The sequence below is a fragment of the Schistocerca nitens genome, chromosome 2 (assembly GCF_023898315.1).
Source record: "Schistocerca nitens isolate TAMUIC-IGC-003100 chromosome 2, iqSchNite1.1, whole genome shotgun sequence".
NCBI lineage: Eukaryota > Metazoa > Arthropoda > Insecta > Orthoptera > Acrididae > Schistocerca > Schistocerca nitens.
Window position 1 is genome coordinate 252044338 of NC_064615.1, and position 27381 is coordinate 252071718.

The window sequence follows — 27381 nt, forward strand, 5'->3', positions numbered from 1 at the left end:
CAACTTGGCCATCTCACTAGACGAAATAATAGTTCATCACTAACAGCAAGAAATGTGTGAGACATGTTTGTGAATTACTTTTGTCAGAACTGACTGACACAATAAAATGTATATGCACTGTCAATATTAGCTAAGCTTAAATGCTTTTGTACTGGCAATGACTAGACAGACAAAGTTCTGTCCTTTATAGTACTGCTGTGACATTTTCTTCTATGGTTATAGCTCGCGGCTCCCTGTATGCTCGAGAAACACAATTTGGCATCTGTGACAAGGGCACGCTCTGCTGGACACTGTTATTGCCCTGCTGGATGCTGTTATTGCCAATTGCACATGCCTCCCAAAATGCTTGCATCTAGGACACTACAGTATCGTCAACCCATGTTTGCAGGGGAAATTTCAATAAGTGCTGTCTGATCTGTGCTCCATTAAGGCCATTGCCTAAGGGCCAGACTTCAGCAGTTCGGGGACACAAATGATTTCTGCTGCTGAGACAATGTTCGTATTTAGCACTAAGACCACAATGAATCTCAAATGAACAATAAAACAAAATATTTTAATGAAAAATTTCGATCAATGATTAGTCTGAAATTTGTTATCTACAGCTACCTCAGCTGTAATTAAAATTACACAAATATAGTCAGAGCTGAATTTGATCTTAGGCAACACTATATGGATACAACATGTAATTACATCTTAACATGTTCAGAAAATGCTGCTGGTGTGTGCTCAAATGTAGGCACACCATCTACCAACAAGTACGAATGTTTGTACAACATCAATAATGTTATCAACCTTTGGCTTAACGTTAGCACCATTCAGCTTTTCAACTATGTTCAGTACAAGAAAACTCACATGTAAGTATGTGAAGTATTTTTCAGCTAATGGTAGGTTCACTCTATTGAGATTGTAGGTTTAAAAAAATATATAATGAGAAGATACAAAGTGAGCATCTGAATATAATTCAGTCTGTATATGACCTCTCGCAGAGCCTGTGTGTGAATGCAGCTCAGGCTTAGTGGCCAGAAATTGCACAATATCATATCATTACAATTATTGCTACTTAACATACACAAAAAGTAATATAATTTGTTCAGATGTGTACCAAAGTTAAGTCTGAAGCCAACACAAGTAATGGAGTACAAGAAAATGTAGTATTTTCGTAATTCTGAGTTCCACCAAGATGCAAAAGTCACAGACCTGTTGTTGTAACACCTTATGATTTTAGAAAGGAAACGTTCTCCTGACAAACTTGTTCAGTTATTTCCATTATTTTTCAAGTTATTAAGTAAGTCGTTTATCTATGATGTAAAAACAAAAGACCTGACAGATTATGAATTTTTTGGCTTAAGTAACACAGTATTACTTTCAGAACCATATTTACTACATAACACAGAGTTTTCCAGGAGGAACAGTCACCATTTAGGGATGTTACACGAATTATCATTTGAAACAAAAAATTTCGTATGGACATATGCCTACTGAGAATGTTACTGAGCAGACTGCAAATCATATTAGTGATTTCAGTTGTCTGAGACTGCAGACGTTTGTGCAAGTTGCATTTTTGTGTGTGTGTGTGTTGCTGACAAAGGCTTTAATGGCCAAAAGCTGTAATTGTGTGAATCTTTTTGTTGTGCCTATCGCGATTCAGTATCTCCGCTATATGGAGAGTAGCAACTTTCCTTCTGTAATATTGTTACATTCCATCCTGAATTTTTCATTGTTTGATATTGGTGATTGAGCATTTCATATGGCAGCAGAACTCTTGATAAAATGTTGCACTAGTATCATATGTTCCCCTGGTAATTTGCTCATGCATAGTGATCACACAGTCTTTTAGTAGTATTTGCTGTACAAACAATTTTGAGGCACCAAACCATTTATAAGGTAATAAATATAACTAATCTCTGAATTATTTCCAGTTATAATAATTTAAATATCATTAATATCTGTTTATTTTATTCAAACAAGAAAAAAAAACTTATGTTTGTGTGTCCTTTTCTTATTAATGCAAAGCTAGGTAGCATATATCACATTTACATTTATGTACAAATGCTATGCACTGCGCAGAACGTCTAGACCAGTTCGCTTCCTAAACAAATTCCTATTACATAAATAATTAATCATAACATGTTGATTAATGTCTAATGAAGATTGCCTCTTTGCAACAAATTCTGATAAGGAATAATATCCACCAGTCTCTAGACAAAATATTTAATGAAAGAAAATCAGTAATCAATTAACAGAACATAACCCACATATTTACAATACTATGACAACTGCCACATTCACCGTGTATTGATTTCAGTGTCAAAAACATTTATATTCCATTTAACAAAATCGTTCTGTGATGTAAGTTATTCTGTTCATGGTGTGGCAGACCTATCTACTGGCAGCTCTTGGATTGATGACAATGCAACGTAATGACTGGTAGTCAGCACTGATATTGTACTTTCAAATCGGTATAGCGCACTGGCAGTGTGGTTTCAGTTGCTTGAGACTGCAGTCATGTGTGTGATTTGCATTTGCTTGCATATGTGTGTGTGTGTGTGTGTGTGTGTGTGTGTGTGTGTGTGTGTGTGCGTGTGCGTGCGTCATTGACGAGGGCCTTAATGTCTCAAAGCTTTAATTGTGTGAGCCTTTTTGTTGTGCCTATCAGCGACTCAGCTCCTCTGCTATATGGTGAGTGGCAACTTCCCTTCTCAAAAACATTGTTACATGTTTTCCATTGTTTGACATGTTCAAGTGTTTACTAAATCGATTGTCTATACACATACTGACTGAACTAATGATATTGATGTTATTGGGACTAAAATCCTACACCATGACAGAGTTATCATTTATCTGACAGTCTTATCCACTGGTAATGTGAAGAACTACCCAAATTTCTTCTGTTGTAATGCCAACTATGACATTGCTGTCTCCTATTTTAACAGGTAATATGGAGCTTTCAAAGTGACTGGTGGACATTATGTACCCACAGATTAGACTAAGTGAAATAGGTGCCCAAAATAATGCTGTCAGACATGGATGACAGGGATTCATAAGTCAAAATGATCATGGACCTGAGTGGCCTTGTGTCAGCTGTGGAATTGTTTGTGATCCCACTGCAGTGAATCTCACTTGTAGCATACCAGAAGCAGTTGGGTAGTATTGTATCTAGGAAATGGATATTACACAAGAGGTTCAAGGATTCAAGTTGCTGAGCACGTATTTTTGTTGAGGAAGAAGAATAGGAGTGTGGAAACACCAAAGCAAAGGAACTGTGGAGCCAGCTGTGACCTGAAAGTGGATATGATGTTGGCTGAGTGGTGGTGGTGGTGGTGGTGGTGTGACTGCGAGGTACTAATCATGAGTCTTACTCTGGTATGACGGCCACCATGGGTTCAGATCGGGGGAAGGCATCTTCTTTTGCCAAACTTATGAAGGCAGGAGATAGACATCAGGCAATGAAACAAAAATCTGCGGGATGTGACAGCTTCGTTAATCTTAAGTTAAATGAACCAACTGATATGGAACACTTGATTAAGAATCAAGTACTATGATTGTATCCTCTCCGCTTCAACAACTACCTTGTAAGGGAACTTCAGCAAGACACTAACTCAGATGTCCTCCAGTATTACAGCAGTGTAACGCAGTAGTTGGACAGATGATAGTATTTGCTGAATTTCTTAGAAAAGGAATTTTTAATGTGGTGTGGAGTCACTTATGACTTATGATGATGTACATTTTTGTAACAAATATATACCTATGTTACTTTTATGTACTTCTCTAAAAGTCAAACAACTTAACACATTTACAATTAAGACAAAATTCTGTCATTTACTTATGTACAGAAACTCATTAAGAGACTTATTCTGTACATTCATGGTCATCAGTACTTGTTGTATTATTACACAGTACCTTCAGTGTTTGTACATTAAAAGCAACGTAAGGGGCTTGGGGGAGGGGATGCTAAAATGTAGCACAAGGATGCTGATTGATAAGTAAAAAAACCACAATAAGAACGTTACAAATGCCATATACATAGAAACATTTCACACCACAGAAGCGCAAAAGTACATCACATACAGAAGTACAACTTTCACAGTCACATTCTTCACAGAGTTAACATTGCAACAAACTATGAATATTGTAACAAAATGGACTTACTAGAATACAATTAAAATGTCTGTATATATACACTATAAAAATAATTTATTCTGGTGCACTGACATAATCTCGTTTTAAAAGTTAGTTCTATTCTTAAAAGTTAGTTCTCTTGAGTATCCACAACTTTTGAGAGCAATTTTCAAAGTGAAGTCCTGCTTAACTTATGGTACACAAGTTATTGTTATTCAGACGTGAGTGGAGAGCAGAACCATGACCTTGGCACAAAGAAGTCCCATGTAGAATCCTGCAAAAAAAACCATTAACAGAATGCAATTTTGGCAGCTGTGATTTTTATATGAATGTTTGTGAAAACTGAAGTACCATGTAAGAGAGTGAGTGTAAGTGTGCACGATGCTGAGATCTCCTGCTAATGACAATATAAATGTCATCACGATGTAGTTTCACAACATTGACAGCTGTCCCAGCTCAGGTGTAATGTGAGAGGATCCAAACAAATGTACTCTTTTACAGAAAGTATCTTTGGAACAAAATTAAACATATTTAAGATTTGTACACAGTACTGTAGTATATTATTGTCCCAGAATACATACTCAGCATGCATGGTACAAACAGAAGACAGCTCAATGAGGATGGTTGAGATGAGGTTTTCCTTCAATTGGTGCAAAACTGTATTGAAGTTATGCTGGAATAGTGTTTATATTAAAGAAGTGCAAGAACAATGACTGAAATAATTTGGATAAGTTATTGTATTTGTGATAGTTTGAAGACACGGTACTGTTCATTATGGGCATATTGTAAAGATCTTGGTAATCACGAACAGCGACAATCGATATCCCAGTTCCATGGTGATGTAATATTTCATGAGGTCATTGAAAAAATTTGGGACTTCGTGTGCACATTAAAGTGGGATAAGTGATTCAAGTCTATAGAACACTCTGAAGGTTGAACAGTGGAGGTACTTACTTGAAGGTTACTAGATGCTATCAGTGAGGGTAACCTAAACAAAAGGCTTCAGTAGTGAGTTGTTTGAAGGCATGTATGCCATTTTCAAGATTAAGAAGTTTATTTGGTCGTATGAAGTTCAATAAAACTAAAAGGTGCCATAACAGTCACAATCTGTAGCTTCTGTGAATCGATTTGTTGATGCTAAGAGGTAGATCTGAGAAGAACTGATGTGTGGTTAGTCATCATGTGATTGGGTTGATCTAGTCTTCCTTGAAAGTATTTTAACTCAACAGATGTTTCTGATATATTTTAGACTTCAGTAACTCCCTGATATTAAATAGTTCTATGAACATAAGAGATTATTACCTACAACAAAATTACATTTTATCTCATTGCCATTGAGATGTTAGGGCATACTTGTATGGTATGACCCTCTACCTGATTGATCGGTTAGTTGGAGAGGTGTTATTGAATACCTACTGTCTTTTACAAACCTAAATCCTCCTAACTTCTATCTATGGGGAGCACTGGAATGTCAAGTTTTTCAACAAAGGCCACCTATGCTAAATATGCTACAAGAAAACATGTAAGCTATGGTGCAGCAATCATACCAGACACACAGAAAGCTGAAAGTCTGCACATCAGTTTGATTGTATCAACACTGTTTAGTCCAGTTGTTTCCAAACAGCTATACCTTTGCAAACATGCGTCTTATTTAAATACCTAATGAAACTGTTTTCACTTGAACAATGGTTTTCACATTTAACTCGAATTTCTTTGCTCCTAAGAGTTTCTTTTATTTTCCATGCTTTTACTCAATGAAGTTTTTGTTGTTGCTATGAGTCATCTTTTAGATATTAAAGGAAGAAGATCACTATTCCTAAAAGGGTTGTGTTCTTGCTATAAAGTTACTAAGTTAATCATCTCATCATCTTCTCTTCAAGTATTAGGCAGGAATTGCCTGTTATGGTACCCATCTCTGTCGCAGTCTTCCTCTGTCTCTTCTCCCATGGAACATAATTTCTTGCCTTTAAGCGAAGTTTCTCACTCTCCATTCTTTGTAGATGTTCGTTCCATTTTCTTCTGTAATCTAGAATTTTATCATTGAGGCTAAAGATTTGCAGTTCTCTAATAGCTTGATTTCTTAGCCTGTCTTCTCTTGTGCAGCCTCTAATACATCTAAGGAATTTCATTTCTTGTGCCTGATTCTGGCTTTCTTGCTTCTTGGTAATCACTCATGTCTCACTCCCATAGAGCAGTGTGGGAACTGCAACAGTTTTGTAAAATTTAATTTGAGTGTCTTTCCTGGTTTTGTTTTTTAGGGTCCTGATGATTGTTCCACATACCCAACTGAATTTACTAAGCTTAATTTCAATATCTCTGCTGTACCCATATGTCATTTCACATCCAAGGTAACTGAAATGGTTTACTTGTTCTAAAATCTTCTGGTCTATCACTATTTTGGTTCTGAGTGGTTCTTTCCCCAACAAGGCCATTGTCTTAGTTTTTTCTTTTGAGATTTCCGTATTAAATTTTGCACTTATTTGTTTTAGCAAGTAGATTTCTTTCTGAAGGTCATCTTCCTTATCCGCTAGGATCAATGCATCATCAGCATATAGTAAATTATTTAAAAGAATGTTATTGTCTAGGTAGATGCTTTTCTGAAATTCTGACTGATTTCCATATATGTATTATTTCATTAATGTAGATGCTGAACAAAGTTGGAGAGCTGCAGCAGCCTTGTCGTACCCCTTTGTTAGTTGGTACCTCATTAACTGTTTTACCATCGAGATCTAGAGTGATACATGTGTCATGATATAAACTTTTTATCGCATTTACTAGATGTTTTGGGTATCCGTGATTCGTCATTATTTCCCAACGTTTCTGTCTATTGACATTGTCAAAAGCTTTTTTTAAAGTCAATAAAATCAATGTGTGTTTCTTTATTATGCTCTCTCAATTTTTCTATTATTTGCTGTAGAATAAAAACTGCATCTATTGTGGAGCATCCTTTGCTAAAACTCATTTGTTCCTCATGCAGTACTGCTTCTGCTATGATTTTAAATCTTGTATTTAAAATCTTGTCATTGTATGCTGAGTCCAGTAAACTTATTCCTCTGTAATTACCCCACAGGTTTTTATCTCCTTTTTTAAAAATTGATATTACTAGAACTGTTTTCCAGTCTTTGGGAATACTCTTCTTCTTCCAACATTCGTTGAAGGGATGTAGCGTCATAGGTGGAGCATCATTCCTCCATATTTTAATAATTCAGCATTAATGCTGTCTTTTTCTGTAGCTTTTATGTTCTTAAGTGATGTTAGTGCAGACGTTAATTCGTCAGACTGTGCTCTATGATCATACCACAATTCGCTGTAATGATTTATCCACTTTCTTCCTCAATACTTTTTATTGGTATCTTCTCTCTTTCTGTTGTGTTTCAGTTTTTTAAAACCTTATATGCCATTTGTTGTCTTCCATGGATATCATGTTTAATATTTGAAATAAACCTATCCCAGTGCTCCTGATGTGCTTTCCTTACTATGCATTTAGCATTATTTATTTTCTCCTTGTAGTATTGTTTGTTCTCAATAGTGGGGTTGACTACAAGTTTTATAGATGCATCCTGTTTTTCTCTGACAGCTTTCATTATATCCTAATTCCAAATTTTTAGGCCTTTTCCTTTCCATATTCTTTTCTTTTTACTGAGAGCGCCTCCTGCTACTCTGCAAACAGTATTCTTCAGAGTTTGCCATTCTTCTTCTGTATCGTCTTTAATTTGTAAGTTTGCTAGTTCTTCATTTGATCTCCTTTGGTACAGGTGTCTAATACTGTCCTCTTCAAGCAAGTATACCTTATAAACACTTTGATCTTGTTGGTTTGTTACTTGTTTAGTTATTTTCTTCCATTTTGTAAAAAGATTAGTAAGAAATGATCTTGTCCTCTATAAATTCTTGTATCCCCTACTTGGCACGCTAGCTTATCATTTACTAAGATGCAGTCAATTATTGATCTAAGTCCTCTGCTGGCCCAAGTATACTTGTGTATATCCTTCTTCTTAAAAAGTGAATTTGTGATTTTTAAATTGCTGTAAGTGGCAAAATCTCTTAGTAACCTTAGTAACGGACCTGTAACATTTGTTTCCTATAGGAAATATCCTAAGTTCATCCACAACACAATTCAGTTCAAATGCATCCTTGTAAATTTCGTTAGGAATGTCATGCACATAAATTGTGAAGGGTGATGTTGCTAACTTGCACTGCCAGTTTCTTGCCTATCTGGAAGTTCACTGAATTGAGGGAGTGATGAGAAGTTAGTAATAAGAGCATCCAGGTGATTCTTCCATAGTCTGTCTATGGCATCATTGGCAACCATTATTGTGGTATTTTTACCTTGAAACTGCAAATGCAGATTAATGTGGATTTCAAAGAGGTCTGCAAGGTATACTAGTGAAAATGTAAAGGTGTCATCAGTGAATGAACAATAAAGGTCTGCTTTCCTCTCTCTAAAAAGAAATAGTTCCACATCTGATTTCAATTCATGCAGCATGCTAAGCATATTGCCTTTTGAAAGACATCATACTTGTATATGAAAGATTAAAGACTGCTGTTCAGCATGTACGTCGTTACATAGGATTCAGAAAAAAAGGAGTATTCACAGCATTTAATTTTATTAATTACACTGATGGTCACTTTCAGTGCAGTGTTCAGTTTCTTAGGTGTTTTAGCTTTATAAGAGAGCCCTTGTGTGAATCATAGAGTGAGAGCCAATAGACTAGGATTTTTCCAGTAGGAAATACATTAGACATACTTGATGATACTTCCTAGTTTTTAGAAAACCATAATGGTTCCATTATTTCTGTCTCATCCATACATCAACAGCATACTACTAAATGAGAATGTTGAGCTATATCAGTAGAGTCTCCGCACTGCGAGGATAAAGAATGGAGACTTTTCAGTCTTTTAACTAGCTGTACTTTTATATCCAGGGCCATTTCTTTGATCCTTCATTACACACTGTTTGAAAAGTGTCCTGTCAATTTTTCAGTGACTATCTTTCCCAAAAACCATTCTGGTTGCTATAAGATGGAAGATTTATATAACATCTCACCAATAGTACCAGGTTTTTCTGCTATTAAGAGAGAAATTTTGTCTGATGCTTCAATAACTTTCTTATTTTCCTGCTGAAAGATCTCAGTAGAGTCCTCTTTCATGTGATTTATAGAATTTTTTCTGACAGCAAACTCTTTTCATTTATTTTTCAACAATGGGTGAGCTGCTGTTCCACATGTGCATGCCACAATGAATCATTAGTGAGTTCATTATGACACACAACTCCCCCTGGCAGTTGGACATCATCATCTTTCAATAATAATGAATACATTCATAATATATTCTTCATTGTACAGTCTTCTTTTCAGAAATTTTCACTCAAAGTACAAAAACTGTAAAAATAGTGCTTACTTCTACAGATCATAACAGGTGTAACACTGAGTTGAGAATTCAAAAAGTTTCTTGAAGAATGTGTTATGTCAGGGATAACTTTGTGATATGTGCGGTGAAGATGGTGCTGCTAGTTCTTCAAATAATGCACTCACTAACTGTAATAAGAATATAAAATGTGTGACTACATGTTTCTGCTATATTCTAAGCTGTCTGCAGCCTCCAACCCATAAATTTATTAGAAATGCCTTTAGTTTAATTTTAAATATTGGATACATAACAATTTTTGTATCCTCCGTTATCTTATCGTGTAATATTACACCAATGTTAATTATGCTCCTCTGATAGTCTGTTGTCCTGTGATATTTTTAATGTATATTTTATTCCCCTCTGGTACAATAGTTGTGTACAGTTTTGTTCTGTAGTAGTTTGCCTGTTTTCAAGAGGTAGTCTAGTGAGTGAGATAGTTTCATAAATGAATAAATTGGAACATTCAGAACACCAGGCTCAGCAAAATGAGATTTACAGGCCTATCTTTCTAAGGGTACAAATTATTCATAGAGTTCTTGTTTGCATACTGAAAACCTTTACCCTGTGTGTTGATTATCCCCAGGAAATGATCCCATATCAAAGCAGCAATTGGAACTGCACATAGTATGCCTGCTGTACTGTTGTTTTGCTTTTTTTTACTTTAATATTCTTAGAAAATAGATCATGGATGAGTGTAGACAACTTATTTATATGTGTGTCCCACTTTAAATCTTGCTGAACCCAAAAACCCATACATTTTGGGACACTTTCATTTTCTAAGGGATCATCTGTTTTTACTCATACTTGAATAGATATTTGATTAAATGGAGGAAATAAAACCCACAACTTTTTCAGTATTTATAGTGAGTTTGTTTTTGGTGAGCCACTCAAAGTCTTTTCACAGAACATTATGCTGTTGAGTGCAAGGTTACTGGTCTGGATCCAGTAAACAATGTGCTGGTGTTATTGACAAATAGAACAGTTTCTTGGGGACTCATATGTTCAATGAAGTTGTCCACTTAAATCAAGAAGCGTAGTGGACCTAAGACTGAGCCCTGCAGTACGCCATCTTTTATTGGTAATTCGCTAGAAAGGAAGGATTGTTTCTTGTTTTATTCTTAGTGTTGAATTCATACGAAAGTGATACCTTCTGCCTGCAGTTTTTTTAGGTATGAACACAACCAGCTATTTGCTACACCTTGTACTCCTCGTCTTTTTAATTTTTTGTGCAGAGTGTTACAGCACAGCATTCTAGCATCGTGTTTAAGCTCCTCATAAATGTTCCAAAAAGGATTGCACAAAGATTAGTCTTTAACTAAAATAAATGCATTAGATTATAATCGTAGTTTAAACCTGTAGTCAGATACCTGATACTTACAATAAATCGAGGGCAGTGGCGTCTAGCGAACCACTCCATCATGTAGAGGCTGATAAGAAGCCCTGTTCCTATTGTGAAGAGCAACCACATCAAAAGATTGCTACCTGGCAGCCGATCACGTGATACAAACATCAGACCCACTGTAAACAACAACAACAACAACAACAACAATAATAATAATAATAAATAAATAAATAAAAGTAAGAAACAATATTGTTAAAATTGTAGAGCAGCTGCAAGTTTCATGGACTTTTTCTCTGTTTTTACATTTCTCTCTCGACCAATACAAGCACCTTCAGAATTGTGGAAATACAATGTGTTACACCACCATGCAAAAAATTAAAATCACAAATTTGACTTACAATGAGATAACTTACATTAAATAGCAAACAGCTACACATTCACACATACAAATCTAAAATATCACATCTAGTTATTAATTCAAATTAAAATTATAATTGCCACTTTTATGGGCATTAATATACATATGTCATGTATATAATAAGTTATTAATGCCATCAAAAGTAATCTATACTGACATGGATTAAATATACCATTGAGACATGATGACACGATTCCTCTTATGTCTACAGATTAAGAGTGCAGTATATGGAGAAAAAGGTATTTGCAAAGTATATGTTTATTTACAATGTACATATTTGGTAGATATTAGTGTATCCTCTTGAATATAATAAATTTCAAATTGCATAGAACTTTTGCATTTAAACCAGATAACAATCAGGAAGGCCATTCATGTCAGCTCTGTCAATGTCAAACATGGTAAGGAGTCACTGCACCCATGGGTATGAACACATTTTGAAGATTCACAGCTGGTTATTAAAATTGACTGTTTTCCTTCAGACATTGACTTACGTATGTCATATTTGTAAAAGCTCATTAAAATCCTAGAGAACTAAATACAACTAAGTGTGTATGATTCCACAATAAATAGATAAATAAATGAATAACATCAAGTGACAACAATTATCCTTATGGCACCAAGAACCAACATGAATGGCCTTCATAATAGTTGTCTGGTTTTATTTTGCAAGTTTCATGCAGTTTGAAATTTGTTATCATGAGTAAACGCAAATTCATGTGTGCACCAAAATATGTACGTTGTAAATAAATACATATGTTGTACATCTGTCTCTTCATATATTGCATTCTAGTAGCTGTAGATGTAAGAGGAATCATATCGTCATGTCTGAATAGTGCATTTCATCTACACTAATATAGGTTAATTTTAATGGTCTTAATGACTTGTAACATACATAATGTGTATCAACACCCATAAAAATGACAATTATAATTTTAATTTGTAATTTTGCTATTTCTTTTCATAATTATTTTAACAGGCAGGTATAGTTTTTTAGCCTTGTACCTGTGAATACTCAAAAAGGCAGTGGATATTTGTTATAGTTGTTCTAGTGTTTTTTGTATTACTGTGTTTTACAATCAGCTTCGCAAGGTGATTTCAACCAACACACATACTGATAGGGCTTTAACACTCTCGATGAGAACTGGTATGTCTCATCATTTAATCTTAGAATGGACATGACCAGAGAGTTTACGTTAACTGTACACAACCAACTTATTCCATTTTATGCAGGACGGTGGCATAAAACAACCCAAAATCTGTATTGTGTGGCCTTTTGCTATGTAACATAAATTAGTACGTTGAAATTCAATCTGTGAATTTATTTGGCTGTGTAGTAGTGTAATGCAATGTGTTTTCACAGTTATGAAGATGCTCATGCTGGTCAAGTGAAAGTGTTAAAATAAAGAAATAGTTACCATGCAACTTGTAGCTGCTCTACAATTTTAATTTCCAATGTTTGCTGTTCCCCTGCAGGCAAATTCCTGTGTTTTCTAAGTAAATATTGTGTTGCACTAGTTACCAGTGGCTGCATTTACAAATAGATTTACAATAGTTCAAGATAAAATGCAATGTGGACATTTAGACAAGTAATTTTGCTGTGCCCTTGTTTATAAACATTGTTCAACATATGTAAACGAAAGTAATCAAACATGAAGTGAAATTTTGTAATTAGAGAGAATTAATATACAAGTCATCAGAAAAGTAGTATAATATTTGAAACATTTCGCCTGAGTTGCTATTTAAATTATGCTTTATCATTTGATGAAAAAAATTCCCCATTTTGCAGCTGAATGTTTTATTTGTGCATACCAATAAAGATATTCACAAATAAAACCGATTTGCAAGAGACTGAATTATTCTTATCTGCATGATAAAGCATAAGATCAGAAAAATTCTTATACTGTAGATACAGCTAACCAGACCTAGTAAAATTTACAAGTTTTTAACCCTTAGCACTCTTATCTGTATGCTGTATAGTCATTTTAAATAGAGGACTTCAAATTTGATTCAAATGATGATTTGCCTCAGCTCTCGAAAAATTAGTTTTCTGTATTTTTCAGTGAACTATACCACAAATTTTAACAGTTATTTATCATGCTTTGTACTGGTCATCCTGTCATTGAGTATCCTTTTTTTTTGACAATATGTGATAGCTAGAAATTGAATTTCAGCTCAGTTCAGTTGTAAGATATTATTTTGAAGAGTAGGATTAGACTGTAGAGTACACAGTAAAATTATCAGCGGAAAGTATTTCTGACAAACGTGCATCATATAAGGGAAATTCTATAATGAAGTGCTCACATTTCTGTAGTGAAGTAATAATTCCTGGTTTCATTGTGATCACTTCACAACCCAAAAGAGAGGCTTTGTTTTTATGATAGTGGCACATAATCAGTGCCAAGGAGGAGTAATCTTTTGTAAAAAGAGATAAACACATGATAAAAATGCCAACTTCCATATCATATGGTAATTTTCCTGTACAGAGAACGTTACACTAATTGAATGTGACTTTCGACAGAATTTCACTGAAAGCTCAAGTTAAGGAAAAAAAGTAATTTTTCATGACTTATCACTGCCAAGTAACATAGCTCTAAGAAACTTAGACCATACATGGAAAGAACTGCTACAGTAATGTATGGATGGTAACTGAAAGAAATACTCAATGAGATGAACAGAAATTACGTTTGTATTTGAAGACAATACATTCCTTGAAATCATTGTGGTTCACGATGCTCCCCTAGACATTCCAAAAGGTGGGACTTTATTCTTTATGGGATGTGTGATCACCATGGACAGCAGTACACATTCTGTAATGTGCTCCCACGCCGGCTACAGGGTTGGTAGGGTATTCCATTTCTCCACCAGTGTGGCTGACAACTGCTGGATTGTGGTTGGTGCACAAGGACATGCTGCAATACCGTATTTACTAGAATCTAAGCTGCGCTTTTTTCCGGTTTTTGTAATCCAAAAAACAGCCTACAGGCTAAGTATCGAGTTCTGAAAAATGTGGGTAGGTGCTGCCACAACTAACTTCTGCCGTCGAATATATGTAGCACTACACAGGAATGCTTTGCAGGCACAAAGATAAGTACTGGCGCCAAAACCTCTGCGTCAGTAAATAAATTTTTAAAAAAAAGGTACAAGACGAGCTTTTTTTCTCCGCCCGAGTTTCGACCACTGCATTTTCATACATTATCCAACGAAGTAAATAGAAATTCAGTATTGTTCATCTTCGAATGTAGCAGCCTTTCAAATACTCGTAGCAACAAAAATAAATTTCTTTACACATAATACCAACAATGTATAAGCCTTTAGGGTTGTTGCACGAGTTGATACGCTGGGCTGATTAAGATTTCACGTAGCGGCACCTCCTGCTTCGTGGAATTTTGTGAAGTGCTTGTTGGTGTTAGTGAACCATAATGAAGCGCTTTCATTATAGTGCCAAATTCAAGACGGGAGTTATTTATTTTGCGGAACAAAGTTCTAATCGTACTGCAGGTCTGCGATACGGGATTGATGAGAGCAACATCAGGCGATGGCGACTGCAGAGAGACAAATTATTTGAATGTTCAAGTAGCAGGAAAGCATTTAGTGCGCCAAAGTGTGGCCGATATCATTCGCTAGAAGCGATTTTAAATTAATTTAAGGAACAGGGTCAGAAATTGCTGCCTGTGAACGCCGAAATTTTAAAAATTAAGGCACATGTTATTACCAAAGATCAAAAAATCGAAAATTTTAAGGCTAGTCGCAGCTAGATTGATCAGTTTATGAAACGCTGGGGTTTTTTCACTTCGGAGGCGAACTTCAGTTGCACAAAAGCTGCCGAAAAATTATGAAGAAAAACTTGTGGAATTTCAGCGCTTCATAATCAGGCGGCGGCGCACAGAGAAGCAATACCTTCTTGGTCAGATAGGAAATGCTGACCAAACTCCAGTATATTCTGACTGACCAAACTCCAGTATATTCTGACATGCCGTCAAATTATACGGTTGACGCCACAGGAAAGAAAGACGTAAGTGTTTTTACATCAGGGGGTGAAAAACAGCGGATGTCCGTCATGCTTGCTTCCTCAGCAGATGGACATAAATTACCCCCATTCATAGTTTTCAAGCGAAAGACTTTACCGAAATCGGAAGTGTTTCCAAAAACTGTAATTGTACGAGCAAACGCAACTGTGTGGTTTTTGGAGGACATGGTGGAGTGTTGAAGACCAATTGGATGAAAATCAGTGTGGGTTTAGGCCTCTTAGAGGTTGTCAGGACCAGATCTTTAGCTTACGGCAAATAATGGAGAAGTGTTATGAGTGGATCAGGGAATTGTATCTATGCTTTATAGATCTAGAAAAGGCATATGACCGGGTTCCTAGGAGGAAGTTATTGTCTGTTCTACGAGATTATGGAATAGGAGGCAAACTTTTGCAAGCAATTAAAAGTCTTTACATGGATAGTCAGGCAGCAGTTAGAGTTGATGGTAAATTGAGTTCATGGTTCAGAGTAGTTTCAGGGGTAAGACAAGGCTGCAACCTGTCTCCACTGTTATTCATATTATTTATGGATCATATGTTGAAAACAATAGACTGGCTGGGTGAGATTAAGATACATGAACACAAATTAAGCAGTCTTGCATATGCGGATGGCTTAGTTGTGATGGAAGATTCGATTGAAAGTATGCAAAGTAATATTTCAGAGCTAGATCAGAAATGTAAGGACTATGGTATGAAGATTAGCATCTCCAAAACGAAAGTAATGTCAGTGGGAAAGAAATATAAACGGATTGAGTGCCAAATAGGAGGAACAAAGTTAGAAAAGGTGGACGGTTTCAAGTACTTAGGATGCATATTCTCACAGTATGGCAACATAGTGAAAGAACTGGAAGCGAGGTGTAGCAAAGCTAATGCAGTGAGCGCTCAGCTACGATCTACTCTCTTCTGCAAGAAGGAAGTCAGTACCAAGACTAAGTTATCTTTCGACCAACTTTAATGTATGGGAGCGAAAGCTGGGTGGATTCAGGTTACCTTATCAACAAGGTTGAGGTTACGGATATGAAAGTAGCTAGGATGATTGCAGGTACTAGTAGATGGGAACAATGGCAGGAGGGTGTCCACAATGAGGAAATCAAACTGGGAATGAACTGTATAGATGTAGCAGTCAGGGCAAACAGGCTTAGATGGTGGGGTCATGTTACACGCATGGGAGAAGCAAGGTTACCCCAGAGACTCATGGGTTCAGCAGTAGAGGGTAGGAGGAGTCGGGGCAGGCCAAGGAGAAGGTACCTGGATTCGGTTAAGAATGATTTTGAAGTAATAGGTTTAACATCAGAAGAGACACCTATGTTAGCACTGAATAGGGGATCATGGAGGAATTTTATAAGGGGGCTATGCTCCAGACTGAACGCTGAAAGGCATAATCAGTCTTAAATGATGATGGTGATGATGATGGTGGTGGTGGTGGTGGTGGAGTGTGGAATCGTCGTCCTGGCGTAATGCTGTCGGTATTAGATGCTTACGCAGGCCATACAACACCTGCAGTAAAACGAGAATTAGAGGAAAGCAAAACGGACTTGACAGTAACTCCAGGTGGGATGACGTCAATTCTGCAACTACTTGACGTCTGTTTGAATAAACCATTTAAGGACAAGCTTAAACGCATGTACACAGACTGGCTTTTGAAAAGCAACAGACAACTGACACCAACAGTACGTGTAAAACGCGCAAGTTTGTTGCAAGTGTGCCAATGGATTTATGATGCGTGGAAGTGTGTTCCAAATCAGACTGTGCAACAAGCGTTTAAAAAATGTTCGATATCCAATGCACTAGATGGTACGCAGGACGATGCTCTGTATGAAGAAATGAGCAACAAAGAATCGAGTGATAGTGATTCAGAATCATGACATATTTTAAATATTTCGTATAAGATGTATTACAAACCTAATAAAAACTTGTTTTAAATTTCAGCGTTTAATTTCTAAGTTATTTTCATTCTTATTTTATAAGTGTTGCTACTCTGCATTGCACAGGATAGAAAAGCGTGGAGAGCTGCATCAGACCAGTCTACGGACTGAAGACAACACACTCTGCATTTGAAGTCATCACTAAAATTCTACTCCGACTGGCAAGACTGTTTGGGATGTATGTCAATATGGCCAACTCTACATTCTGAATTTTTTCCTACCTGTGACAAGCGATGGTTCCTAATAGGAACTTTTATGAATCGTGGATCACATGCTGTATTCTCTTCACCATAAGAATAATACGAATGTAAACATTATGCCACGTATTCTTTCGTGTTTGCTGCTGTCTCATTTAAATCCTGTCTGTTTAATAAACCACGAAACTTGAGTGAGACAATAGCAAACGCTGAAGAATATACATAGCATGTCATGTTTATATTCGTATTATTCTTATGCTGAATACTGATACAGTCAGAAATGAAGCACGGCAACTGACTAAATTTTTAAATCTAAGATGACTCTAATTTCTGTGCAGAATGTAATGTACTAAAGAGGTGTCTGCAAAGATTTTCAAACGGAGAAAAATTTTCGCTAAACTCTCATTGCGAGCATCTTCTGTCATACACAGTCTATTATTTGGTTCTTGTTTATCAAAGAAACCAGCAATGTAAGTCACAACAAATAGCAGTCACTTGCCTTTGTTTCGCTAGTGAGACTATTTCTCTCTTTTTTTTTTAATTGTAAGAGGCGATAGCGTGCACAAAAGCCACAAAAGCAAGCCATGCTGCGGGCGGCGACAGGTCGTAAACAGTCATTATCAGAATGCGACAAACAGTGCAATAATGTATCTTCAGCTTAGAGTGACGTACACACCTATAACAAAGAGAATGGCACTTATCAGATCAAAGCAAAATAAGCAATCGATTCAAACCTGACGAAGCACGTGAAAAATGAAGGGTCCCCGTATGAATATGGACGGAGCGCCTCGAGCATAGCAATGGCTACCTGGTAAAGCTTAACTGCTAAGCTTACGACTCAAACCAAACTCCTGTAGTTGTATCTTCATCCATTCGACCTAAATTGTCTCTCATGTTACAATGCACCAACTTTGTTTCGATTTGGAGGTGCGGTCTAAAACTTTTCTCTCCCCTTGAATTTTGAGTCTCAAACTTCAGGTGCGGCTTAGATTCAGGAATTTTTTTTCCCCTTGATTTCGAGTCTCATTTTTCAGGTGCGGCTTATATTCGAGTGCGGCATAGATTCGAGTAAATACGGTACATCTCCCCAATGCATCACAAATGTGTTTAATGGTACTTAGTTCGGGGAACGGACAGGTTTGTCCTCTTGTCAAATAACCTCTCGATCCAAGAGCTCCTCCACTTGTGCTGTTTGATGAGGTCACACATTTTCATCCATAAATATGATGTCAGGGCCGAATGCTGCCCTCAAAACATGCAAATGTGGAAGGAGTAGCATTACAACAACACTGACTGATGAGAATACCATAATTTAGGATTTGGAAGACAACATGTCCATGCAGATGTATTCCTCTCCACACAGTAACACTTGGCCATCAGAATGATCATGTTCAACAATTCCCCTGGGTGAATTGTGCACTTCCAAATCTCACCATATAACGGAACTCCAGCATTGTTGAACATGAATGTTTTGGTGGTCCAGGTGTTATAGTATGGGGAGGGATAATGTTGCATGGGCTTACTGATCTCCAAATCTTTGAACCTGATACACTCACTAGTTCTTGTGACACTGTACACCTTCTCAGCATTCATTTTTTCAAGGGTGCATTTAACCCAGACCGCATTGTTATGCACGACAATGTGTGACTGCATCAAACAGCACATGTGGCTGAGCTCTTGAAACAAGAGAAAATTCAGTGAATGGACTGATCTGCCCATTCCATGACTTAAATCCCATCAAACGTGTAGGATGCATTGCAGCATGTTCACATGCAGCAACAACTGTCCAGCAGTTATCAACTGTGCTGGTGGCGGAATGGAATGCCCACAAGTATTCCTAACCGACCTCACGGCTGGGCTGTTGTGGGGTCACATCACAGAGCATGCATTACTGCCCATGGCGATCACCCACCCTGTAACGAACCATGTTCTGTGTTTTGTAATGTCCAGGAGATTATCATAAACTGTGGTGACTTCAGTGTAATTATTGTCATTGAATTAAAATGTCATTCATATTCATCTTATTGCATATTTCTGTTTATTAGCTTCTGTAACATACTGTAGTAGCTCTTTCTATGTATGGTACACATTTTATTGAGCTGTGTTACTTGGCAGTCATGTATCATGCAAAAGTTACCTTCATCCTTAAGTTTTGCCAACCAGTGTATAAGTGAGGGTATATTTCTTTAAAACTTTTCACAATGTTGAACTCTCAGACGAAGTCAGACCTAACTGATAATATATAATTACGTAGATGATAGTAACCTGAAAATACTTCAAAGGCCATGAAGAGCATTGGATAACAGAAACCAAACATGAATGTGAGAATGTACTCGTGGACAATTGCAGACAGGGAGAAAACAGCAAGTATAGTTCGTCTTTTGCCACCTAGCAGCTCACTCAGGTCTTTGTACACATATGTGTACAGCCAATCATGGACAACAACATTCCAGTTCCGATAGTAGGCTCCATAGGAATTAACATTCCACCAGTCCTGAAAATAAAAATAAAAATTCTTTGTATTCAGTGTAGCACAATTATACACTTATTTATGTTAAAACACACACACGGTCAACTATCATTCACAATTTAATTCTTGTTCTTTTTCCACCCCTTCAGTTTCTTACCACTGCCAATAAAACCCAAATGAATCTCTCCTTGAGAATGATTTTTGGACACTCCATGTAGCTGTAAATCCTTGCATCCAAATATTCTGCTAAATTGCAGAAAGAGTTACCAATGAGCTATTCCCTCACTTTTTTTTGAGTATATGGTGATATTCAATTTTCTGTGTGATGCCTAGTGGCAACCTGAAACAGGCCTTCACACTAAGAGTTAAGAAACACTATTCTGGATAGGGATGGATAGTAGTTGTGGAAATTATTTCCACTGCTAGCACTGAGATAGTTAATTGCAGAATTCATCCTAAGTTCACATTAATTATTAACCACAAGTACCATGATAAAGTATGTGCATCATCGTGCAAGTTAAGAATCCCCACAGCCCTGAAGAGACTACTGTAAGATGTTAAGTCATGAACTTTACATAATATTCTTATTGTGAGCTTCTGTAGAATAAATACTTTTTTGACCTTAGCCACATTACTCCTGAAGCTCATGCTGTAGTAAAGTATTGAATAAAAGTATATAATGTATTTGTTGTATTTAGTGTGAAGACTAACAGTTTTGGCATTTCATTATGCCATCTTCAGACCCTATATGCATCCATTCAAATAAACGAACTTGTTGTATAGTGCCCTAAATCACTGGATATTATGAATTCAGTCATTATAGAATTGCTTCATTTGATGGCGTGATAGCTACTGCTACCCTATACTGACTAAGTGAAGATGTAGCTCAGGGTATGCCAAAGTTAACATAAGCAGTATACATGTTCATGTAATTATGCACAGAATGGAGTAATTTTTCTTTTCATCATTTAAAACTAATTCATATACTGTTGTGGATTAAATTGTTCTAGATGTCATTTTTGTGTAACTAATTAACTTGACATATCATTGCAATAGGTCTTCCATCACTTATGTTGCTGATCCCAAATAAAAACCTTGAAAACCCTGGACATGTGCGTCAAATCAGATTATTTTCCTGGAAACAAACATTCTTTAGACAATAAGTTGGCTGATGGCCATGATGTTCCATGGGGAACAGGGACATGAGAGGGGGAATGTTTCCTCACTTGCATTTCAGTGCTAACAATGTCAGCGGGAGTGCACACCTTCTACCAATCACAAGATATAAAGTGCTATCAGACTGCAACTACATCATGCTGTGCAATGACACTGTCCAGCCAGCTATACAGCCACCATATTTCGGATTTCTTCCAGTTGCCAGGCATGGCCTGCACTCCTTCAAAATTGTTCTCCACAAGAAGAAAATGATGGTTTTCCTAGACAGACGAACTAGTATGGGTCCTCCATGACAATGTAATCTCATGCCCTATGAATTCAGCCAGCCCACACGTTGTGCATGATGCCCATGTCCCCAGCCAACAGATCATTGGGGCTACTCCTCAGCCCAGCATCCCGGCGGTCATCACACTCGATGCCCACGAGTTCATCCCCGAAGACATCTATGTCAAACTAGTTGACGACAATCTCATAATAGATGTCAGCTTGGTGATAGCAGCAACACTTGGCAAGGAATGACTGCTAACTAGACATGTGCACAGTGCATACAGTGTCAGTGAGTGTGCTGTATCTGTGTGGAGTGGGGAAAGCATGTGATCTATCTGCATTTGGCCGAGGGCAAAGTGTGATGGCCCTGAGGGTTGGCAGAGCATTTCAGAAACTGCACAACTTGTCAGGTGTTTGAGGAGCGCTGTGGTGAGTGGCTTTAACACATGGTAAAACCGAGATGTAAACCGTGTCCCGACATCGTGGTGTTAGGTGGCTAGCCCTCTTTACTGATGTCTGACATTGTACGCCAGGCATATTGGTATAACAGAACAGACGGTGAACTGTGGCAGAATGAGCATCAGACTTCAATATTGGGCAGAGTATAAGTATATCCAAAAATACTCCCTATAACGTGCCTCCACAGCCAATGACCCATGAATGTGCAAGAGTTAACACCACAACACTGGCAACTACAACTGAAATGCGCATGTGGTCATTACCACTGGATTTTGGTGCAGTGGCAGAGTGTTACAGGGTCTGATGAATTCTGACATTTTCATCTTGCCAGTGGGAGGATGCGAATCCGTCATCTTCCAGGGACAGAGCTCCTTGACACCTGTACTGTGGAACAGAGACAAGCTGGCAGCTTATGCTCTGTGGAATACACATATGGGCATCCATGAGTTCAGTGGAGCTCGTGCAAGGCACCATCATGGCCAAGGAGTTTTGTGCACTGGTTACAGACCATGTATTTATGACAGTCATGTTTCCTGATGGCAGCGGCATTTTTCAGCAAGATAATGCATCATGTCACAAGGCCAGGAGTGTGATGGAGTGGTTCAAGGAACTCATTGGCAAGTTCCTATTGATGTGCTGGTCCCCCAGTTTACCAGATCTCAACCCAATCAAACATCTGGAATGGGATTAAACATAGTGTCAGAGCTCATCATCCTACTCCCCGGAACTTGCAGGAATTAAGTAACTTGTGTGTCTGTTTGAGCAGAAGTGGTGCAAACTCCCTTTAGCGCCCTACCAATACCTCACTGCTTCCATGCCATGATGTGTCACTACTGTTATCCATGCCAAAGGTGGACTATCAGGTAGGTGGTCATAATGTTCTTTCTGATCAGTGTACTTTCATCACCGAAAGTTTTCAGCCAGCTACAAGTAGCAAAAGAACAGATGCCAGCTACTAAGAGCACCGAAGGTAAAGTGGAGTAGCTACAACATCTGACTACAAAAATCATTGTCAAGATGTCAGAGGAAGGCTTGCTAAGGGAGGCTGACTGAGTTTAATATCCCATTGATAACATGGTTATTGGATATGCCTGCTACCAGAACTCAAATTTATCTGTAGAAAAATTATGTTTATATAGATTTTAAAAGTTTGGTGATCCCTTCAAATGGTTGCACACCAATTTGTTTTCAATGGTTTATCACCGATAGAGTTCTTCCAAAACTGATGAAGGTTTGTACAAAGTCCACTCTTTTGGAATAGCTAAAATAACATATGGCCATGCTTCTCTTGATGATGATCCATATGAAGGACATCATAATCTGCAACAATACATGGTAACATAAAGGATGTGTGCAATGTGGTTTAGGACAATCAAAAGTTAAGGCTATAATAGATGCCTAAGGAATAACAGCAAAAAGTATTTTATTTGAAGAATTAACTGTGAGAAAACTTTATGTACGATACACACTGCTTTTCTTTTATGCTGATCATAGCAAATATGAAATGATTTTATGAGTAAGGACTGTTAAAATTCAACTGTTCACTGTATCTGCATCCATACTCTGAAAACCAGTGTGATGGCAATGACAGAGTACTTTTCATTGTACCAGTTTTAGGGCTTCTTCCTGTTCCATTCATATATGAAGATGGGAAACATGTTTGTTTAAATACCTCAGTGAATACTATAATTAGTTTAATCTTATATATACTAAGATGGTATCTGTTCTTTCGGACATGTCCGAAAGAACAGATAACATCGGTAACCATGCAGCTCGTTAGAATGAAATTACAATGAAATGAACACCCTTTGCTGCTTGCAGCATTGACATATGTCAACGGGGACAGATGAAAATGTGTGCCCCGACTGGAACTCGAACCCGGGATCTCCTGCTTACATGGCAGACACTCTATCCATCTGAGCCACCGAGGACACAGAGGATAGTGCGACTGCAGGGATTTATCTCTGGCACACCTCCCGCAAAACCCACATTCTCAACATATTGTCGCGCACTACATTCGTAGTGCCCCCGCCCATTATACTCATTACTCGCGGCGCTTTGCCGATTCCCATAAGAGTTCGGGCACTATTTGTGCATTCGCACAGAAGAAGAAGATGATCAAGTGGCCGGTGAGCCTTAACTATATATATACTAAGATGGTATCTGTTCTTTCGGACATGTTCTTCTTCTGTGCAAATGACAAACAGTGCCAGAACTCTTACGGGAATCGGCAACGCGCCGCGAGTAATGAGTATAATGGGCGGGGGCACTACGAATGTAGTATGGAACAATACGTTGAAAACGTGGGTTTCGCGGGAGGTATGCCAGAGATAAATCCCTGCAGTCGCGCTATCCTCTTTGTCCTCGGTGGCTCAGATGGATAGAGCGTCTGCCATGCAAGCAGGAGATCCCGGGTTCGAGTCCCGGTCGGGGCACACATTTTCATCTGTCCCCAGGTGTTGCATGCTTCACCCACTGTCCCTGCTGTCGAGACACCTTCGCGGGTACTGGGCGCGGTTGGGCCACCCTCTCCCCAAGGGGAGTGGCGGGTTCAGCGGCGTTCGCGGCGCACGAGGCGGAGGGTCAATGTGGAGGCTGGCCGTGTGGCATCGCCCGCTCTGCCTGTGAGTGGACACGTGGCTGCTCCTTCAGCAAGGTCCGAGCAGGCACACGGGGGGAGGGGTTTATTAGTTATTGGGAGCTCCAACGTTAGGCGGGTGATGGAGCCCCTTAGGGAAATAGCGGGAAGGTCGGGGAAGAAGGCCAGTGTTCACTCTGTCTGCTTGCCGGGGGGTCTCATCCGAGATGTGGAGGAGGTCCTACCGGCGGCGATAGAGAGCACCGGGTGCACCCGACTGCAAATTGTTGCTCATGTCGGCACCAATGACTCCTGCCGTCTGGGTTCAGAGGTCATCCTCAGTTCGTACAGGCGGTTGGCGGAATTGGTGAAGGCGGAAAGCCTCGCTCGCGGGGTGGAATCAGAGCTAACGATTTGTAGTATCGTTCCCAGAACCGATCGCGGTCCTCTGGTTTGGAGCCGAGTGGAAGGCTTAAACCAGAGGCTCAGACGATTCTATGGAGATCTGGTGTGCAAATTTCTCGACCTCCGCTATCGGGTGGAGAAATGTAGGGTCCCCCTGAATAGGTCAGGCGTGCACTACACGCCGGAAGCGGCTACAAGGGTAGCGTAGTACGTGTGGAGTGCACATGGGGGTTTTTTAGGTTAGAGAATCCCCTCCCTAGGCCCAACAAGACGCCTCCTGAGACGCGGCAAGGTAGGAGTAGGCAAAATGCAACAGGGAATAACAATATTAATGTGCTAATAGTAAATTGCAGGAGCGTCTATAGAAAGGTCCCAGAACTGCTCTCATTAATAAACGGTCACAACGCCCATATAGTACTAGGGACAGAAAGTTGGCTGAAACCAGACGTAAACAGTAATGAAATCCTAAACTCAGATTGGAATGTATACCGCAGAGACAGGCTGAACAGTGAAGGGGGAGGCGTGTTTATAGCGATAAGAAGTGCAATAGTATCGAAGGAAATTGACGGAGATCCGAAATGTGAAATGATTTGGGTGAAGGTCACGGTTAAAGCAGGCTCAGACATGGTAATTGGATGTCTCTATAGGCCCCCTGGCTCAGCAGCTGTTGTGGCTGAGCACCTGAAGGATAATTTGGAAAATATTTCGAGTAGATTTCCCCACCATGTTATAGTTCTGGGTGGAGATTTTAATTTGCCGGATATAGACTGGGAGACTCAAACGTTCATAACGGGTGGCAGGGACAAAGAATCCAGTGAAATTTTTTTAAATGCTTTATCTGAAAACTACCTTGAGCAGTTAAAGAGAGAACCGACTCGTGGCGATAACATATTATACCTTCTGGTGACAAACACACCCAAACTATTTGAAACAGTTAATGCAGAACAGGGAATCAGCGATCATAAAGCGGTTACGGCAACGATGATTTCAGCCGTAAATAGGAATATTAAAAAGGGTAAGAAGATTTTTCTGTTTAGAAAAAGTGACATAAAGCAGATTTCAGAGTACCTGTTGGCTCAACACAAAAGTTTTGTCTCAAGTACAGATAGTGTTGAGGATCAGTGGACAAAGTTCAAAACCGTCGTACATTATGCGTTAGATGAGTATGTGCCAAGCAAGATCGTAAGAGATGGAAAAGAGCCACCGTGGTACAACAACCGAGTTAGAAAACTGCTGCGGAAGCAAAGGGAACTTCACAGCAAACATAAACATTGCCAAAGCCTTGCAGACAAACAAAAATTACGCGAAGCGAAATGTAGTGTGAGGAGGGCTATGCGAGAGGCGTTCAATGAATTTGAAAGTAAACTTCTGTGTACTGACTTGGCAGAAAATCCTAAGAAAGTTTGGTCTTATGTCAAAGCGGTAGGTGGATCAAAACAAAATGTCCAGACTCTCTGTGACCAAAATGGTACTGAAACAGAGGATGACAGACTAAAGGCCGAAATACTAAATGTCTTTTTCCAAAGTTGTTTCACAGAGGAAGATTGCACTGTAGTTCCTTCTCTAGATTGTCGCACAGATGACAAAATGGTAGATATCGAAATAGACGACAGAGGGATAGAGAAACAATTAAAATCGCTCAAAAGAGGAAAGGCCTCTGGACCTGATGGGATACCAGTTCAATTTTACACAGAGTACGCGAAGGAACTTGCCCCCCTTCTTGCAGCGGTGTACCGTAGGTCTCTAGAAGAGCGTAGCGTTCCAAAGGATTGGAAAAGGGCACAGGTCATCCCCGTTTTCAAGAAGGGACGTCGAACAGATGTGCAGAACTATAGACCTATATCTCTAACGTCGATCAGTTGTAGAATTTTGGAACATGTATTATGTTAGAGTATAATGACTTTTCTGGAGACTAGAAATCTACTCTGTAGGAATCAGCATGGGTTTCGAAAAAGACGGTCGCGCGAAACCCAGCTCGCGCTATTCGTCCACGAGACTCAGAGGGCCATAGACATGGGTTCACAGGTAGATGCCGTGTTTCTTGACTTCCGCAAGGCGTTCGATACGGTTCCCCAAGGTCGTTTAATGAACAAAGTAAGAGCATATGGACTATCAGACCAATTGTGTGATTGGATTGAGGAGTTCCTAGATAACAGGACGCAGCATGTTATTCTCAATGGAGAGAAGTCTTCCGAAGTAAGAGTGATTTCAGGTGTGCCGCAGGGGAGTGTCATAGGACCGTTGCTATTCACAATATACATAAATGACCTGGTGGATGACATCGGAAGTTCACTGAGGCTTTTTGCAGACGATGCTGTGGTGTATCGAGAGGTTGTAACAATGGAAAATTGTACTGAAATGCAGGAGGATCTGCAGCGAATTGACGCATGGTGCAGGGAATGGCAATTGAATCTCAATGTAGACAAGTGTAATGTGCTGCGAGTACACAGAAAGATAGATCCTTTATCATTTAGCTACAAAATAGCAGGTCAGCAACTGGAAGCAGTTAATACCATAAATTATCTGGGAGTACGCATTAGGAGTGATTTAAAATGGAATGATCATATAAAGTTGATCGTCGGTAAAGCAGATGCC

General features: G+C 38.6%; 1 protein-coding gene and 1 non-coding gene across 4 annotated transcripts in view; one reads left to right on the forward strand and one right to left on the reverse strand.

Annotated features, from left to right (window-relative positions):
• Window positions 1-3883: 3883 nt before the first annotated feature.
• Window positions 3884-27381, reverse strand: part of LOC126235977 (sterol O-acyltransferase 2-like) — a 263506-nt gene continuing 240008 nt past the window's right edge. For all 3 annotated transcript variants that reach the window (XM_049944956.1, XM_049944955.1, XM_049944954.1), the window contains 3 exons: window positions 19697-19925; window positions 10904-11043; window positions 3884-4393 (listed from right to left, as the gene is read on the reverse strand). In XM_049944956.1, coding sequence (XP_049800913.1) covers window positions 4331-4393; window positions 10904-11043; window positions 19697-19925 — 432 coding nt within the window. In that variant the 3' untranslated portion in view covers window positions 3884-4330. The remainder of the gene's footprint in view (window positions 4394-10903; window positions 11044-19696; window positions 19926-27381) is intronic.
• On the forward strand, window positions 24165-24238 carry Trnaa-ugc (transfer RNA alanine (anticodon UGC)). The gene has a single exon. It is a non-coding gene; the product is annotated as a tRNA-Ala (tRNA).